This window comes from Mobula hypostoma, chromosome 16 (assembly GCF_963921235.1).
Source record: "Mobula hypostoma chromosome 16, sMobHyp1.1, whole genome shotgun sequence".
Classification (NCBI taxonomy): domain Eukaryota; kingdom Metazoa; phylum Chordata; class Chondrichthyes; order Myliobatiformes; family Myliobatidae; genus Mobula; species Mobula hypostoma.
Genome location: NC_086112.1, coordinates 49912951 through 49929779, shown reverse-complemented (window position 1 = coordinate 49929779; position 16829 = coordinate 49912951). Strand labels below are relative to the sequence as shown.

The window sequence follows — 16829 nt, the reverse complement described above, 5'->3', positions numbered from 1 at the left end:
TGGTTGGTTGTCACGTATTGTCTATTCCCATTCCCTCAGAAAGTACTGGCTCTTTCAGCAGGGCATGTAAAAGGCAATCGTGATACAACTGGTCAATAGTCGCAGCTCAAACTGGATAAGACTGATCAATATGCTTCTCTGAAGTGTTGTTAGGGACCTAGATGCTTTTTAAATGGTCATTTGTAACTTCCTTGATCATCAACTTTATAACAATCTTTATATTCTGTTTCATTTAATAACTTAAACTTAGTTACTTATCTGCCATGTAGGATTTAACCTTGTCTTCTACTTGCATTATCCCTGCTTTTGCCAATGTGGTGAGAGTGTCTGCCTCTACACCAACAAAGGCATTGGCTTTCAAATCCTCACCATGCTTTGGGTGAACAGAAAATGCTCTAATCCTTCTATCATCACTTTAAATCTAGGCTCCTTGGTTTTTGACCCTATTGTTAAGGGAAGCAATTCCTTCATAGGCCTTTCAAAATTTTGCAGAATTCCTTTAAGTCTCCCATCAGCCTCCTCCATCACAGTGAAAACAACCTAAGTCTATTCAATTTTTTTTTCCGGGACTGCAATATTCCGGTCCTGACAACAGCAAACATTTCCTTGACACAATCTCCAATAAAATTGCATCTATCTTGCGACATGGTACAAAAATTATATGAAGTACTTAACCTGTGGTCTGACCAGATGTACAGTACAATTATAGCATGAGATTTGCCTTAGCAAATAAAGGAAAGTATTCCATGACCTTTGTATCCAACAGACTTGTTATCTGTAGGAATCTGTGAATTTAACGGTCTAAGGTAGTTAGTGATACGGTGAGGATTAGGGTCTTTGGTCCTTTGAGCCATGCTGCTCCAGCAACCCCTGACAAACTCAATTAACCCTAACCTAATTAAGGGATAACTTACAATGACCCATTAACCTACCTAGTACATCTTTGGACAGTGGGAGGAAACCAGAGCACCTGGGAAAACCGTCCCATTCCATGGGTAGGAAGTACTGACTTTTACAGATGGTGCTAGAATTGAACTCTGCACTCCAGAGCACCCTGACCAGCTATGCTACCGTGGCACCCAACATTTCTCAACACAGTATTGGTCCATGTATTGGGTATTCCCTGTGGCTGTATCTCCCGAGATGCATTACTACATGATTTTCCGATTTGAATTCCAATTGCCATGTTAGTGCTCAACTGTCTAAACCATCTATATCTTCAGACAGACTAAAATGTTTCTCCCCATTGTCAACTGCATGGAAAATTTCTGTAAGATTCGTTTTTGTGTCTCCTACACTTAGGTCTTAATCACCAGTACCTTTCACAAATGACACGGGATTGAGTACAGATTGAGTTGAACCTCACTGCTGCAAAATAAAGACATAAAATCTGTCAAACATTACACTTTGCTTTCTTTTACTGAGCAAAATTTGGAACCCTTTTCCATAGGCTTTCACATTTTGACCAACCTGTCATGTGGAACCTGGTTAAAAGTCTTGCTGCAATCAACATACAGCACATAACTCACTATCTTCACTGACCATCCTAACTTCTAATCAATCAACTTAATTATACATGAGCTTCCCCTAACATATCTATACTGTGTATCCTTGATAAAACTGTGCCTTCTATATGCAGTATACATTCCTTCACAACTGTTTCTTATGATTTGCACATTAAAGTTAAACAAACTAAATATGTGATTCCTACATTTTTAAACAACAGCTCAATGTTAGCAGATCCCCACTACTGCTGTTATATACAAGTTTTGCACCTCCCTGTACTATCATCTTTTCTTAAAGAGAAGCTCCTATATTCCAACAATATCTGCTTCAGTATTTTCCAAATTACTTTAGCTAAGCTTTAATGTGCAAATCATCAGAAACAGTTCTGAGGATATGTATATTTTAAGACCAAGAGGTCTCTTGAGGAGAAACAAAATAATGGACTAGGGCACAACTACCCAATAAAGCATCCCCTTTAAATATCTTGGATATTTGATCATTTGACTTTCAAGTGGATGGTTTATTATGTAGCTATGCCCTAGTCCATTATTTTGTTTTTCCGCAAGAGAACTCTCGGTCTTAAAATTGCCTTTGGCATTGAACTCTGTTATCATTATGTGCTTTTCCCCTAATGGTCTTGCTGTTTAATCAAGAAAACATTCCCTTAGTCAAGCAATAGGATCTTAGGAAATCGTTTGGAAATAATCCAATACATTTTAGTATTTCAATGCCTTTCAAGGATTGTTTGCACAAGTAATAATGGTCACAAAAGCACAACACTTCAACATGTCATGCCAGTACATCAGTTTACTGCATCTAACACTATAATGAAAACTTATTAAAACCGTTGTTGTTTCCTTCCACCAATGAGAAAATATTTAGGGAGCACTGGCTAGATTTTCAAATGTGTATGCATAAGTTTTCATTTTGGTATGTGTCTTTAAATACAAAACACATCACAATATGCAGAAAATACATATTTTAGCCACTGATGTTCAAAGCAAATGGTAACTTCCATTTGATATTTTATAAGTACACAATCATTATCCAACAGTTAGAACTTAAAATTTTGACTTTTGATTTTAAATATTTATGTAACTGTTCAACTATTAAATCAGTACTGAAACACTTCTGCAACAAATAAGGGATTGCTCAGCTTGTTCCAATACAACACCAAATACCATGATTTGAATTAATTATTTTAAAACCAAAGGTCCCAGTGACCTTTAGTAAAGTTACAATGTTATATTTTGATGATAACATTTTTCATCTTTTTATTTCATAGTATTTACGTACATAATCCCAACATAATTGGTTTATATTTTGAAAATGAGTAATAATGTTAATTTCAATCAGATTAATCAAATATCCATGAACACCTTGAAATTTATTTAAAACTTGGTTTAATAAATTCTATTCATGTCCTTACTCAACATTTTACTCACAGAAATGCAATAGAGATATCGATGAGAAGTTCCGCATATTTTAAGCAAGATGCTTCTTGGTTTGATAGATTGAATTTGAAAAAAAGATGCTGCTTTTCATCTTCAGGCAAAACAAGCTTCAAACCAAAACATGGATTTTCTCTATCTGTAGCTTATGCAATTACTATTCTTAGTAATTCTTAATCCTTTGATGATGAAGAGTTTATTTGTGGCCTATGGAATGGAGGGCAGTTATTGTTAAAAATACTGAATATGAGTCCTGTTCTGCAGCCAGCTTCCTCTTTCATGGCATGACCAGATCAAAATCTAAAGACATTTTAGTAATGCAGTTATGTTATTTAATCAGACATACTCCAAAATGGCAGTTATTCATAACACACATTATCCTCTTAAAAAATCCCTCTGCTTAGTAAACACATAATTTTACACTGTTTCCCATGTTAAGTGCCAGTGGTCCATTCTTAATAACAAACATAAATATAATCAATTGCTTTCAGCTTTTGGCAGACTTATTCAAATAAACAAGAAACCTGCTTGATTGTTCATTATATAATGACTGTTCCAGGCTGCACTTACTAAACAGACCTATGAACAGTGCCAAAGTGACATCAGTAGAAGTTAAAATTAATCAGTTTATGAAAACAATTAGGGTTATGAAATATTTCAACTTTTCAAGTAAATATTACGTTATCTTAATTTACAATTCGTTTTCAAAAGTGTAGTAACTTGTAATGTGTTCTCACTTGCTGTGAGTGGAGAAAACATACAAGGTACAGAAACCTTGTTAGGTCTCTTACAATCTCATGTATTAGTGAGCTAGTAATGGCATCAGTAAGTCCATTGTATAGATTTCACTTGCATTCTATATTTAGATTGTTGTAGTCTATATTTAGATTGCAATGAAAAGATATCTGACATCTATATGATGACATGTATCTTCAAATACGATGATTCAACATATTTGGATATTATTGATCCTTGATGGGAAAAAACACTGAAAAGAATAAAGGATATCTTTTCCTGGCTCAATTAAAATATTATTTGCACTTTACAATAAGCAGTTTCTTTGTAATGATGATTAGGGGATAAAAATGAACTTCGTATTAATTGAAAAAAGATTAAAAACCCGGGACAAAATATTAATATCCCTTGTGCCAATGGGTTGTGAGCACTTGCTTGAGACTGCCTTGATGTTGGGAGTGGCACAGGGTTTTTCAAGTGGGCATCCTTCTTCCTCGATGTTTCGTCAATTAGCTGACTACATCTCCGGAGGGCTCAACAATGACTTCTGGTGTCCCAGAGTACCCCCCCCCACCCCCCCCCGGTTGTGTCCTCCCACTCTCTTGATGCTATCTTGGAGCCCAGGAGAGATCATTTCATTTGATCCAAACCCATTGACTCCTTCTTTCCACTGCCTCTGATGGTTTGCTGTAGGGTCTGACCATGGATCCCTAGCCCTTCTACAATTTGATGATGGATGTGGCTATAAATCCCCTACAACCCACTTCCACAGGACAATCTTTGGTTTTTCAGCCCCGTCGCCGAGCCTCAGCTGCTAGATCTGCACCTGCTTGTGTTTATATGCTTCAGCCACTGAATCCTCCCATGGGACTGTGAGTTCCACAATGTAGACAATCTGTAATGAATTAGACTAAAGAACCAGGTCCAGCCGAAGGTTGGTGGTAGCAATTTCTGGTGGAAAGGTGAGTTGTTTATTGTCATCCACCAGCTATTTCCAGTCACGGGCCATGTTCATCTGTCTTGTTTCTAGCTTAAGAGGGAGATTAGTTGGTCTTTTCCCTCCCTTCCAGATGAATGCTGCTGGTGTTAGAGCTTTAGTCATTCTAGGGGGGCAAGGAGTTGGTTGCTGTCCTCTTGGTCTCGATTGCCACTGCCAGACTCTTCAAGACCTGGTTGTGATGCCACGTGTATCTGAGTTTGCATCTTGCCAGGATATGCTTGAGGGTTGCCGGAATCGGGCACAGGGCCCAAGTTGGGTCCTCACCGAGCCACTGGTGGAGGTTTTATTTGTGAAGGAAGCACATCATATGTAGCTCTGATGAGAAAGCTAAGTCTGTTTGCTTCCATCGCCCAAATGTCCTTGCAGCTGATTTTCCTCCTTGCAGTGCTTTCCCACCACATCCATTGCCCCTGCTCAGCCAGGGAGGCAGCCTTTATACTTTTCTCTGACTCTTCTTGTCACCATACTTCCTCGACAACCATCTTCCTTCGCTCTGGAATTGTGGCCTTGTTCCAGGTGGGTCCACTTGCTGCCAAACAACCAAAGCTGCCCCACCTTGTTGGCATTGCCCCACAATGTCTATATGTCCAACTCCTGCCATTGCTTGCCGCACCGCATTGGATGGGGTCTATTTCTGTCCAGTTGATCTGGCCTGTGCAGAGTTACCAATGGTCTTGTTATGAGAGTCTTTGAGTGTCATCTGTAGATGCACCTTAGAGCACTTGAATTCCTCTGTAAGGCTAGTTAAAGGTAGCTCAAGGACTCCTTTATCATAGAGACTGATGTTACGGATACACCGAACCACTGCTTTATGAACAAAGTGATGGTAGCTCGAGCTTCTTCACGGTTGTTAGTGGGACCTCGTAGACAGTGTGTGGCCACATCACCTGGGGAGGAGTCCAAACGGTAAGCACCAGAGCTTCAGTTTTCCAGGTAGCATGGTCTTGTCAGTTATCCAGGCCGTTAGTGATATGTAGCTTTAGTTGCTGCATCTGCTGTTTGTCTATGAGGCTGGTGTTGTAACATCTACCCAGGCTTTTGACAGGCTGTTCAGACACTGTTGGAACAGGGTCATCACCGATGAAGAACTTTATGTCTTTTAGCATTCCCTTGACTATGGAGATGCTTTGTGGCTTGCTGTGTTTGATTTTCACTCTAGCCCACTTGAGGTTTTCCTGCAGCTTTCCAAGTAGTTGCTTGGTGCATACTGCAGTAGTGGCCAGTGTTGTTATATCATCCATGAATGGCCCAATGGGGGAAGACAAAATCCAGCACTTGTTCTTTCACTGCTACCACCCATCTTGAAACCCTGATAATGACCTCCATGGTCATTGTGAATGCCAGGGGTGATATGGTGCAACCTGTCATAATGTCTATGTCCAGTCTCTGCCATTTTGTGGTAAAAATCTGCTGTTGTGAAGCACAATTGCAGGTCTTGATAATACAACTTTACCAGCATTGTGATGGGCTCCGGAACCTGGAAGAAGTCAAATACTTCCTGGAGGAATGCATGGGGAATTGAGTCAGATGCATTGGCGAGGTCCAGGAAGATCACACAGAATTTCTTTCGTCCTTCCTAGCTGCTTGGATCTGGTGCCATACCATGCGTGAATGTTCCAAACACGCGGAGAACCCTGGAATTCCTGCTTTCTGTACAGATGTATTAATGTATTTGTTTCTCTCCAGAAAGCTGTCCAGCCTCTGTGCTATTACAGTGAAGAAGATTTTCCCCTCGACGTTCGGATGACAGATTGGTTGAAACTGACTGATGTTTTCTGCATCCTTTACTTTTGGAATCAGGACACTGCCAGCCCTTCGCCACACTTTGGGTATTATTCTCCTCTGCCACACTGCCTTCATGAGCCTCCAGAGAAACCGCAAGATATCCGGCGCATTCTTATAAAGCCTATATGGTACTCCACTAGGCCTGGGAACAGATGTCACTCTTGCCCGTCAGATTCCCTTCTCTACTTCTCTCCATTTTGGAGGGTCAGAATCCAGGTGGTAGGTTCGGGTGCTGAAATGGTGGGATGTCACATGGAAAAATCATAAGTTCCTGCCTTTTCAAGTTGGTGTGGATCTTTTCCAGGTGCTCTCCCAGTTCCTGCTCGGAGGTTTTCAAAGCTCCACTTTTTTTCTGGTGTAAAGAGACCTTTAATGAACTTAAAAGGGTCTTTGTAGAATTGTGTTCTTGTCCGTTCTTCCTTTCCGCAAAGCTTCCTTAGATTCTCAGCTCCTTGCAACTTTGTCGGCTGGCTCTTGATTTCCGCGTGAAGTTGGTTGAGGCCTTCCCTCTCACTATCTGGGGCTTTCTTTCACTGTCTCCTTTCTTGAACCAGTCACTCAATCTCCTGCTGCCTTCTAGACTTTATTGGTGATGATAACATCTTCCATTCTTCCTTGTGCTAACTCCAATTTGCTCTTCCCCATAGCAGTAGATGATGTTTCCCAAATTCTTTACTGTTCCTTTTAAATGCTCCAAAATTTTCATCAAGTTGCTGTTAATGGTTTCCCCACTCTTTCTTGTCAGCAGTTTTGGGCCACTTCACGAGCGATCTGTGCCTTTTGCTCTTTCTCTCCTTGGGAGGTGTTGGTGGTGGGGTAGGTTCCTTAGCTGGGATTTCTGTGCTAACCTCCTCAGCGACAGAGGTGCTGATGCTCTGCGAACTTTGGTTTGTGTCCGGTCGCTGTGCTTCACTCGACTTAGTTGATTGACTTCACTACAAGGTGTGGTCAATGCGAGGCCCCTGTCCCTGTCCCTGCTCCCTCAAGCACCTTTTCCTCCCTTGATGGATCTTCCACCCATTTCCTGATGTTACTTTCCACCACCCACAGATGAACACCCAACACTTGTGTCCCACTACTGCTGCTGGTGTTTTGGTGTCTCTTGTGCAGTGCTCTCTTTATTCATGGTAGATTCCATTCCTAGGTCTGTAGCCATGTTATCAGTCATTGAGGCATCTTGCACCCCCTCTCTCACAGGCTCTAGAGGTATCTCCCTTTGCCTTTTCATAGCCATTAACGGGTGTATCCAACATACTGAAATACAGGTCAACTGGCCTTTATACTTGTTAATACATGTTGCTAACTGGATTTCTCTTTGTGTTAACATGAGGCAAATGAGGCTATTTACAAGATAAACTCTTTCAACAGCTCTTTAACTAACAAGGGATCAACTGTTTAGAGGGTTTATGATTTAGATCCTTTAACTTAGATCATAATTTGTCTGTTGTGGAAATTATCTAACTTCCAGTATGTTGGAAAGGGCAGCATAGTAGTGTAATGCTTTACAATGCCAGAGAACAGGGTTCGATTCCTTTTGCTGTCTGTAAGGAGTTTGTACATACTCCCTGCGACCACGTGGGTTTCCTCCAGGTGCTCCAGTTTCCTCCCACGTTTTAAAAATATATGGGTTAGTGGGTTAGTTGGTCACAATGGATATAGTTGTGCAGCGAGGGCTCATTGGGCCAGAAGAGCCTGTTACCATGCTGTTTTTCTAAATTAAAATTAAGTCTCTTCCTTAAAAGCATTGTGGAGAATTTGATATATAACACATTGCACTAGAGTAAATCATAAATAAAATATGTATACAAAGTGTGTTAGGAATCAAACTGACCATTTTATCAGTAGAGATCCAATTCATAATTCGCTTGCCACTTTACATGAAATCTGAAACAAATATGCCTTCTAGATGAAGTCACAAAATAATGAACACATCCTTTATTAGGCATTGGCAATAAATGGCATCATTGTGAGCTATGTTCACATATAGTAACATGAGTAATGCTTTAATTGTAATTGTGTATAAGATATTTAAGAGAAAGTAGTTTACGATTAAGTCAAATAATGTGTTTTCATGCTACAAAAATGAAAATAAAAATATACACACACATAGAATATATAGATCTACAGTAAATCAGGTCCATGACCTCTTGCCAGAAGCAAGACACATATAAGGAATTTAGAAAATAGGCACAATTCAAGTGGCAGAGAGGGAGGAGGGGTGGAGAGAACAAAGGGAATTAAAGGGTGGAGACTAATAGAAAATTCTTAGATAATACAGACTGGTGTTAAGGGTAGGCTATTTAAGGACGAAAGGAAGAGGAAGCTTTCCTGATGTGATCTTGTGAATGGAATGGTATCTCTATGAGAAATAAATCACTAGCAGCGATGACAACAGATTAGACTGAATATCAGTTTCCGTATTACAAATTTTATAACGTCTGCAAATTGACATTTTGTCTTAGTAATATTCTTGATGTAAGGCAAGGTTTCCCAACCTGGGGTCCACAGACCCCTTGGTTAATGGCAAAGCTCCATGGCATAAAAGAGGTTGAGATCTCCTGATGTAACGTCTAAGAATGGGCAGATAAGAACAAAAACAGAGAGTGCTAGAAACACGTAGCAAGCAGGTCAAGCAGCATGTGTAGAGAGCTACACACAAAAAGCTGGAGGAATATAGCAGATCGGGCAACATCTATGGAGGGAAATGGAAAGTTGATGTCTCGATTCAAGACCCTTCATCTGGCCTGGACAGCTAACTGTTCTTTGACTCCCTTCTCATTGCATTGAGGCACAAATAGATTTCTATATCAAAATGATTATTTACTAGGCAGAACACTTAGATTCTTTAGCTTGAAAAGAAATCGGTGTTGGAACTCAGTGGGTTGAACTGTGTCCCTAGCCCTCCGCCTACCTTTGTATTGTCTGCCAATATGGCCATAAAACCATCAATTCCATCATCCATATCATTGACATGTAACAGGAAAAGAAGCTGTCCCAATACCGACCCCTGTGGAACACCACTAGTCATCAGCACTGCGACCAGAAAAGGCCTCCTATATTCCTACCCTTTTCCTCTTGCCAGTCTGCCAATCTTCTAGCCATGCTAGTATATTTCTTGTAATACCATAGACATGGTTCAGCAGCCATGGAGGCACCTTGTTAAATGCCTTTTGAAAATCCATGTAAATAACATCCACTCACTCTCCTTTGCCTATCCTGTCTGCTACTTCATCAAATAATTCCAATAGATTTGGCAGGCAAGATGTCCCCTGAAGGAAACCGACTAGGGCTTTGTCTTATTTTATCATGTGCCTCCAGATATCCCTAAACCTCATCCTTAATAATTGACTGTAACATCTTCTCAGCCACTGAAGTCAGGCTAACTGGCCTTTAACTTCCCATCCTTTGGCTCCTTAACTTCCTAAAGAGTGGAGTGACATTTTCCATTTCTCTGGAACCATTCCAGAATCAGTGATTTTTGAAAGATCACTACTAATGCCTCCACAATCTCTTCAGATCTCTCTTTCAGAACACTGGGGTGTAGTCCATCAGGTTCAAGCAATTTATCCAACTTCAGACATTTCAAGAATGAAGCGGAGAGGGAAGACAGCCAGTATAAAGTGTTGTCACATGCACTAAGGTATAGTGAAAAAATTGACTTGCATACCTTCCACACAGATCATTTCATTACAACAGGGCATCAAGGTAATACAAACAATAACAGAAAGCAGAATAAAGGGTTACAGGTACTGAGGAAGTGCAGTGCAGATGGGCAATAAGATTCAAAGTCATAACGAGGTAGATCTTGAGGGCAAGCACTCATGTCCTACTCAAGAGCTGTTCAATAGACTTATAAAACTGGGGTAGAAGTTGTCCTTGAGCCTGGTGGTGAAAGGCACAAGGAGGAGGGGTGAAGGATAATGGGTGGAAGGAATAAGTTGGTGAGGGGTGGGGTGATAGGTAGAGTAGGTTGCAAGAGGCAGATGGGTGACAGGTGGAAGTGGACAAGGGGGAGAAAGGAGGCAGGTAGAGCCAGGTTGGGGGAGGGGAGAGTTAAGTTGTAGATAGAGACTAAAGGGTGATAAGCAGGGACATAAAGGCCACAAGACCTGGAATCTGAAAAAGGGTCTTGGCCCAAAATGTATACTGCTTATTCATTTCCAATATGCTGAGTTCCTCCAGCATTTTGCGTGTGTTGCTCTGGAATCTGATAAATTAGGAAGGTGATAAAGGAACCATTAGGGAAGAGATGAAGAGCAGATTAAACCAAATGGGGAAGGGATATCATGGGTAAAATGTGTGGGTTTTAGGAGGAGGGAACCAGGAGGAGGTGATAGAGACTAAAATAATTGATGGGGGTCTGGATGGGATCCATGGGAAAGGGAAAAAATGAGAGACCCTGACAAGGATTGAGAGAAAGATAGGAACACGGGATGTCATGGTTACTTTAAATTGGAAACTTCAGTTACTTAACTGCTGCTATTGAAATATTGGTGCAGAATGAATGCTCCAAATGTCTGTGGAAAAAGTTATGTAGTTACATCAACACAAGAGAGTCTGCAGATGCTGGAAACGCAGAACACTCACAAGGAACTCAGCAGGTCAGGCAGCAGTTATGCAAATGAATAAACAGTCAATGTTTCAGGCCAAGCCCCTTCTTCAGGATGCAAACAACAGGAATTCTGCAGATGCTGGAAATTCAAGCAACACACATCAAAGTTGCTGGTGAACGCAGCAGGCCAGGCAGCATCTCTAGGAAGAGGTACAGACCCTTCGTCAGACCGTCCTGCCCTGACGAAGGGTCTCGGCCTGAAACGTCGACTGTACCTCTTCCTAGAGATGTTGCCTGGCCTGCTGCGTTCACCAGCAACTTTGATGTGTGTTGCCCTTCTTCAGGATAGTTAGTTGCATGTAGTTAATAATAATAATAAAGGCATCCGTTAGTCTTGCGAGACCATGGATCTGCGCCCAGAAAGTCTTTACTCTGCAGGGCGCAGGCCTGGGCAAGGTTAATATGGAAGACCAGCAGTTGCCCATGCTGTAAGTCTCCCCTCTCCACAACACCAATGTTGTCCACGAGAAGGGCATTAGGACGCATACAGCTTGGCACCAGAGTCGTCGCAGAGCACTATGTGCCATGCTCAAGGATGCAACACGTTCCCCCGGCTGGGGCTCGAACTCATGACCTTCAGGTAGCTAGTCCATTGCCTTAACCACTTGGCCACGTGGCCTTGTAGTTACATAATAGGTTTTCCTATCTAATCAGGATCACAATATAAATACATTTTGGGATATAAAAAAGTTCATGCTCAAAGGCACTATAAGAATGTTTGCATTATTTTTTAGAGAGAAAGACACATGATTAGGTATTGAATCATCACTAGACCATTTGGTTCTAGATTTAAACTCAAAAAATCATTTGTTTCTTTGGAACTGTTAATGTTAGGTATTTCATTTCATGGATCAAACTTGGACATAGCCTCCTGATCCAGACGCTCACCATCTAGACTTAATTCATCTCTAGCAGAGATTGTTTGGTCTACATGAACACTTGGATTTTGATAGCAGTAACCAGTTTCAGGCAAATATCTCTTGGTTTGTAAACATGTATTATGGTTCCTACCTCTTCCTATATGAGCTTGATTTGCTTTATGGGCCATTAAACTGAAATTAATTCCACAGGTATAAATGCAGCATTTACAGCCTTGGCTTGAAAGGCCAGAAATGAAATTTGCAAATGCAGCCCAAAACTTCCAGCTACCTCATGGAGTCCTTTGCAATGATTTTTTTATCTGTGAAAATTTTTGGCATCAATCTGCGTTTTTTTTCATCTGGTGGTTAAACGAATTCAGCATTGAAGTACCACTATATATCGCTTGTTTTCAGCACGAATTATTGCTCCCACAACTACAGACGACATGCAACGATTAACAAGGATAAAAGATATTGCTGGGATCTTTCAAAAAATGTTAAATGTACAATATTCCACATAAAGCAAAAACAAATTCCCAGAACACAATCGCATAATGTACTTCCCGACTTTCACAGAAGCTAAATTCCGCTCATTCTTCCACCGCCGCACGCTGATCACCCGTCATCCTACTGCGCTGGCGTTTCTGGGAAGTGTGGCAAGGAAGGTCGGGGCTGCCGTCGATGCATTGGGGTCAAAGTTGACGAATGGTTACTATGGCGGTGTCGGCAGTTGTTTGCAGGCCGCTTGTTTTACGGAGGAGTGTCGGCACTTTACTCATTGGTAGCCTGGGCAGGTACAGCTTAGGAGTTGGAAGTGGGTCTGTTGCACACGAGAGCCGAGGCTGGAAGACGGGCTCTGTAGGATCGCCTGGAACGAGGTGTTACAGTGGAAATGCAACGGGACCGGAGCTGCGGGTGCATCACCTGGAGGCGGAATCGACAGGTAACCCGTGTGACCACTCCGCCCCGGGGAGGATGGATTGACAGGAGGAGGGCAGGAAAGAAAGAACAAGAAGGGAACAAGTAACACTGGCCTAAATTTTGATTTGCCATTTTCCCAGTGATGCGAATCCAAGGTTGTCAAGGTGTACACCCTTAACAAGAATATTGTAGGTGGAATACCCTCCATTTCTTTGGAAGATTTGTGAAGGATTCCCCTCTTCGTTATTTTCAGTCTGTGTTTTTATTCTAATTGATTATCTCCTCCTTCTAATCGCCATTTAATGGAGACTAACTTCACTCCCGAATTCCAATTATCTTTCTTCATGCAACATTTCTTCTACTATGATGCTTAAACTCTTTGGAACACAAGAAGCAAATAATCTAACTGTTTCTTTTTCATTCCACAATATAAGATTCTGATGCAAGCACTGTGAAAGTAATCAATTTTATGTATGTGAAAAAGCAATTTGAAATAATTTAAATCCTGAATTTTGTTTTGCATTAGGTGTTTAAATAATAGAACATAGAACAGTACTGTATGTCAACAAGCCCTTCAGCCCATCATGCCTGCACTGAAACCAACATTGGATTAAAGTACATCTCTTCTATCTGTACACAATCTATATTCCTTAATTTTTAACAGCCATTTAAAAAAACACTACCATGTGAGCTTGCATCACTCCTATGGGAGCCTATTCCAGGTTTTTTGCACTCCCTGCGTAGAAAGAAAACTTGCCCCACACATGTTCTATAAAAAAAATGCCCTGCATAATTTGCTGTTTTCTGGCCATCAGACATAGGTCATCCTTTGTATCTTACTTTGGTTAAAATCACAGGGCTTTCTCCAGGAATACAAAATGTTGAAGCTGGGATTTTGCAATCTCATAAATAAAATTCAGTTTTAAAGCGTGTAAATTTAGTCAATTTGGGGAAATCATTGCAATTGTGATTTGTTTTTCAGTCCTGCTAGACTTCAGATAAGCATGGTTTCTAGATGCAATCAATTGGTTTAAGTGAAAGGATCATTTACAGTATGTTGCACATTGACCAAATAAGCATTAAATATTGTCACATCAAAGTTTATTCATATTTTTAGAAGCCCATTTGTGTAAACCCAACATTGCTTTCATGAGTGTCTACAACAGATGACTTCTGTTTGTTTCCACTTGAAACTTAAGTATCTCCATATAAACATGTACTTACTGGAAAATATATTATTAGGGTTAGAAATTGTGAATAAAGTATACAAATATAATAATAGATTAAGCTTAAAGTCATAATAGTTCAGTTTTATAAAACATGATGTCCTCTAAGTAATGTTACTGAAAACGTAAAGTACAGATTTCTCCCGCCATCCGAAGGTAGAGCGTTCCTATGAAACGGTTTGTAAGCCGGAATGTCGTAAAGCGAAGAAGCAATTACCATTTATTTATATGGGAAAATTTTGTGAGTGTTCGCAGACCCAAAAATAACCTACCAAATCACGCCAAATAACACATAAAACCTAAAATAACAGTAACATATAGTAAAAGCAGGAATGATATGATAAATACACAGCTTATATAAAGTAGAAATACTTTTCCACAATCATTGCCTGAACTGTTCTCCGTAGCGAAAATCTCACGCAAGCGCCATCGGCAAAAACACGGCACAAGTGCCCTCCAGTAACCTTTAAGCTATGAAGCTGCCAAATCATACCAAATAACATGTAAAAGTACACAGCCGATATAAAGTAGAAATAATGTATGTACTGTGTAGTATCACTTACCGGAATTGGGAAAGCATGGTGCACACTGCTGGTGGTGTGTTAGGCTGAGTCGTCGGAGTTGGGGTAGTGCAGTGTCCCCCACCCTCCGGGCAGTGAACCAATACCGATCCGCGAAGCATGCAGCGGTAGCCGGGAGGCAGACAGCACATCTTTAAGAAAAAAGCCGAAATAAACATGCTAATTGATTAGGTGCCACCCGGCACGTAATTGTCGGCCCAGATTAGTGCCATTTCCCGATTGCATCGCCTCTGATCTGGGCCGACAATTACGTGTCGGGCGGCACCTAATTAATTGGCATGTTTATTTTGGCTTTTTTCTTAAAGATGTGCTGTGTGTCTCCCGACTACTGCTGCATTCTCCGTGAATCAGTATCTGTCCGTGGCCTGGGTGGTGGGACACTGGGGTGTCATCTCGTCGTCTGTTTCCATTAGAACAGGCAGCTTATCTTCTCCTATGACTGCCCGCCTCGATGTCGAAGGTCGAGGTTCGTTGTCTGCTGTGGCTGATGTGGAAGGCTTGCTTGACTGCTGAGCCTCGCGCATTTTTGTATCATACAGTTCTTTGTAAGCACTCAACCATCCTGCAAATATCCCCTAAACCGACGTACCCTTTCAAAATTAAAGTTGTACTTTATCATTGCTCTTTCGGTTTCTATTGTTATCCTTTCCTCTTCCAATTGCATCAGCTCTTCACCTATCAGTTCTTGGTCACGGGATGCCAAAACTTCTTCAACATCATCTTCGCCAGCTTCCACAAGCCAAACCCACTTAGTCTTTACTTCGTTCACCACGATCAAAACACTTAATTATGTCTAGTTTTACACTAAGTGTAACACCCTTACGAGCTCTTTCAGGCTTTTCCGATACCATAGAACTCATCTTACAAATGGCTGCTTTCAGGCACGTGTTTAAGCAATACCAGTGAGATTGCAGTTCCGAATCCGGGGGAGAGCGCGCTGCCTTTTATCACACGCTGATTTTTTTCGCGTGCTGCTTTTTTCATAACAGTGAAAACACCTTCTGTTAGCGAAAACAGAGTACTAATGTAGGTCTTTTGTAACAGTAAGGTTTCGTAAAGTGAAAGTTCGAAAAGTGGGGGACACGTGTAGTACTATAAAAAAGGTCCATGTAGTTCGTTACACTGCAACTTGGTCACTCTGTCATATTTAAAGCAAAATTATGAGAATTTCTCCACGAATGCAAAACAATCAAGTCAGTGTTTTTGCAGTCTTTTGAATAAAATTAAATTCCAAAACATGTAAGTAAACTTAATTGTCCTTAAAGTGGCATGAATATTCAATAAAAGGAATTCAACAGTGTTACTTAATTTTCTTTATAATCTTCCAAGTTCCTAATCTCCATTTAGTTTTACAATGGACCTTGATTTCTCTAGTAGGCTGTGACTAAGTTTTTGAAGGTTTCATCTAATAGCTCTTTTTTTTATGGTTATTAGGGTTAGGGTAAGTCGCTCTACCCATCATTTTGTTAGTCAATGTATAGTCACTAGAGAACAAGATTGAGGACTGAAGGACAAGATTGTTGTATTGGAAGGAAATGAGGAATTGCTCTGATCTGAGTTTCACGGAGACGAGGCTCCTGATGTGGCGGTCAGACCCGAAGGCTTCTGGATGCATAGGATGTATTGGACTGCTAGTTCAGAGGAGGTAAAATGTGCAGGGATCTGTGTTTGATGACAAACACTTTGTGGCACTCCAGCGCACTTGTCTTGTTGCATTCTTGTTCCCCCGACCTGGAACATTAAGGGTCGACCGTTCTTCTCGCCAAGAGAGTTCTTCATGATTCTGACCGCAGTTTACATACCACCAAATGCCGATGTTAATCAGGCACTCAAAATATTGAATGCTGCTTTCACCAAACAGGAAATAGCCCAGCCTGCCGCATTTCAGGTCATAGATGGGGACTTCAATCAGGCTTATTTGAAGAAATCTCTGTCCAATTGTCACCAGCATATAATCTGTAGCACCAGATGTCCCAACACCCCTGCTATACTATGATTAGGAATTCCAACTATTCTATGCCTAATCCGCATTTTGTGAAATCAGATCATTTGGCTATTCTTCTACTATCTGGATACAGGCACAGACCGAAGAGCAAGGCACCAGAGATGAGGACAACAAAGAGGTGGCTGCAGGAGGCAGAGCAATGGATAT

General features: G+C 41.0%; 1 protein-coding gene across 2 annotated transcripts in view; it reads left to right on the top strand.

Moving 5' to 3' along the window:
* Positions 1-12631: 12631 nt before the first annotated feature.
* Positions 12632-16829, top strand: part of auh (AU RNA binding protein/enoyl-CoA hydratase) — a 205217-nt gene continuing 201019 nt past the window's right edge. For both annotated transcript variants that reach the window (XM_063068934.1, XM_063068933.1), the window contains exon 1: positions 12632-12892. In XM_063068934.1, coding sequence (XP_062925004.1) covers positions 12655-12892 — 238 coding nt within the window. In that variant the 5' untranslated portion in view covers positions 12632-12654. The remainder of the gene's footprint in view (positions 12893-16829) is intronic.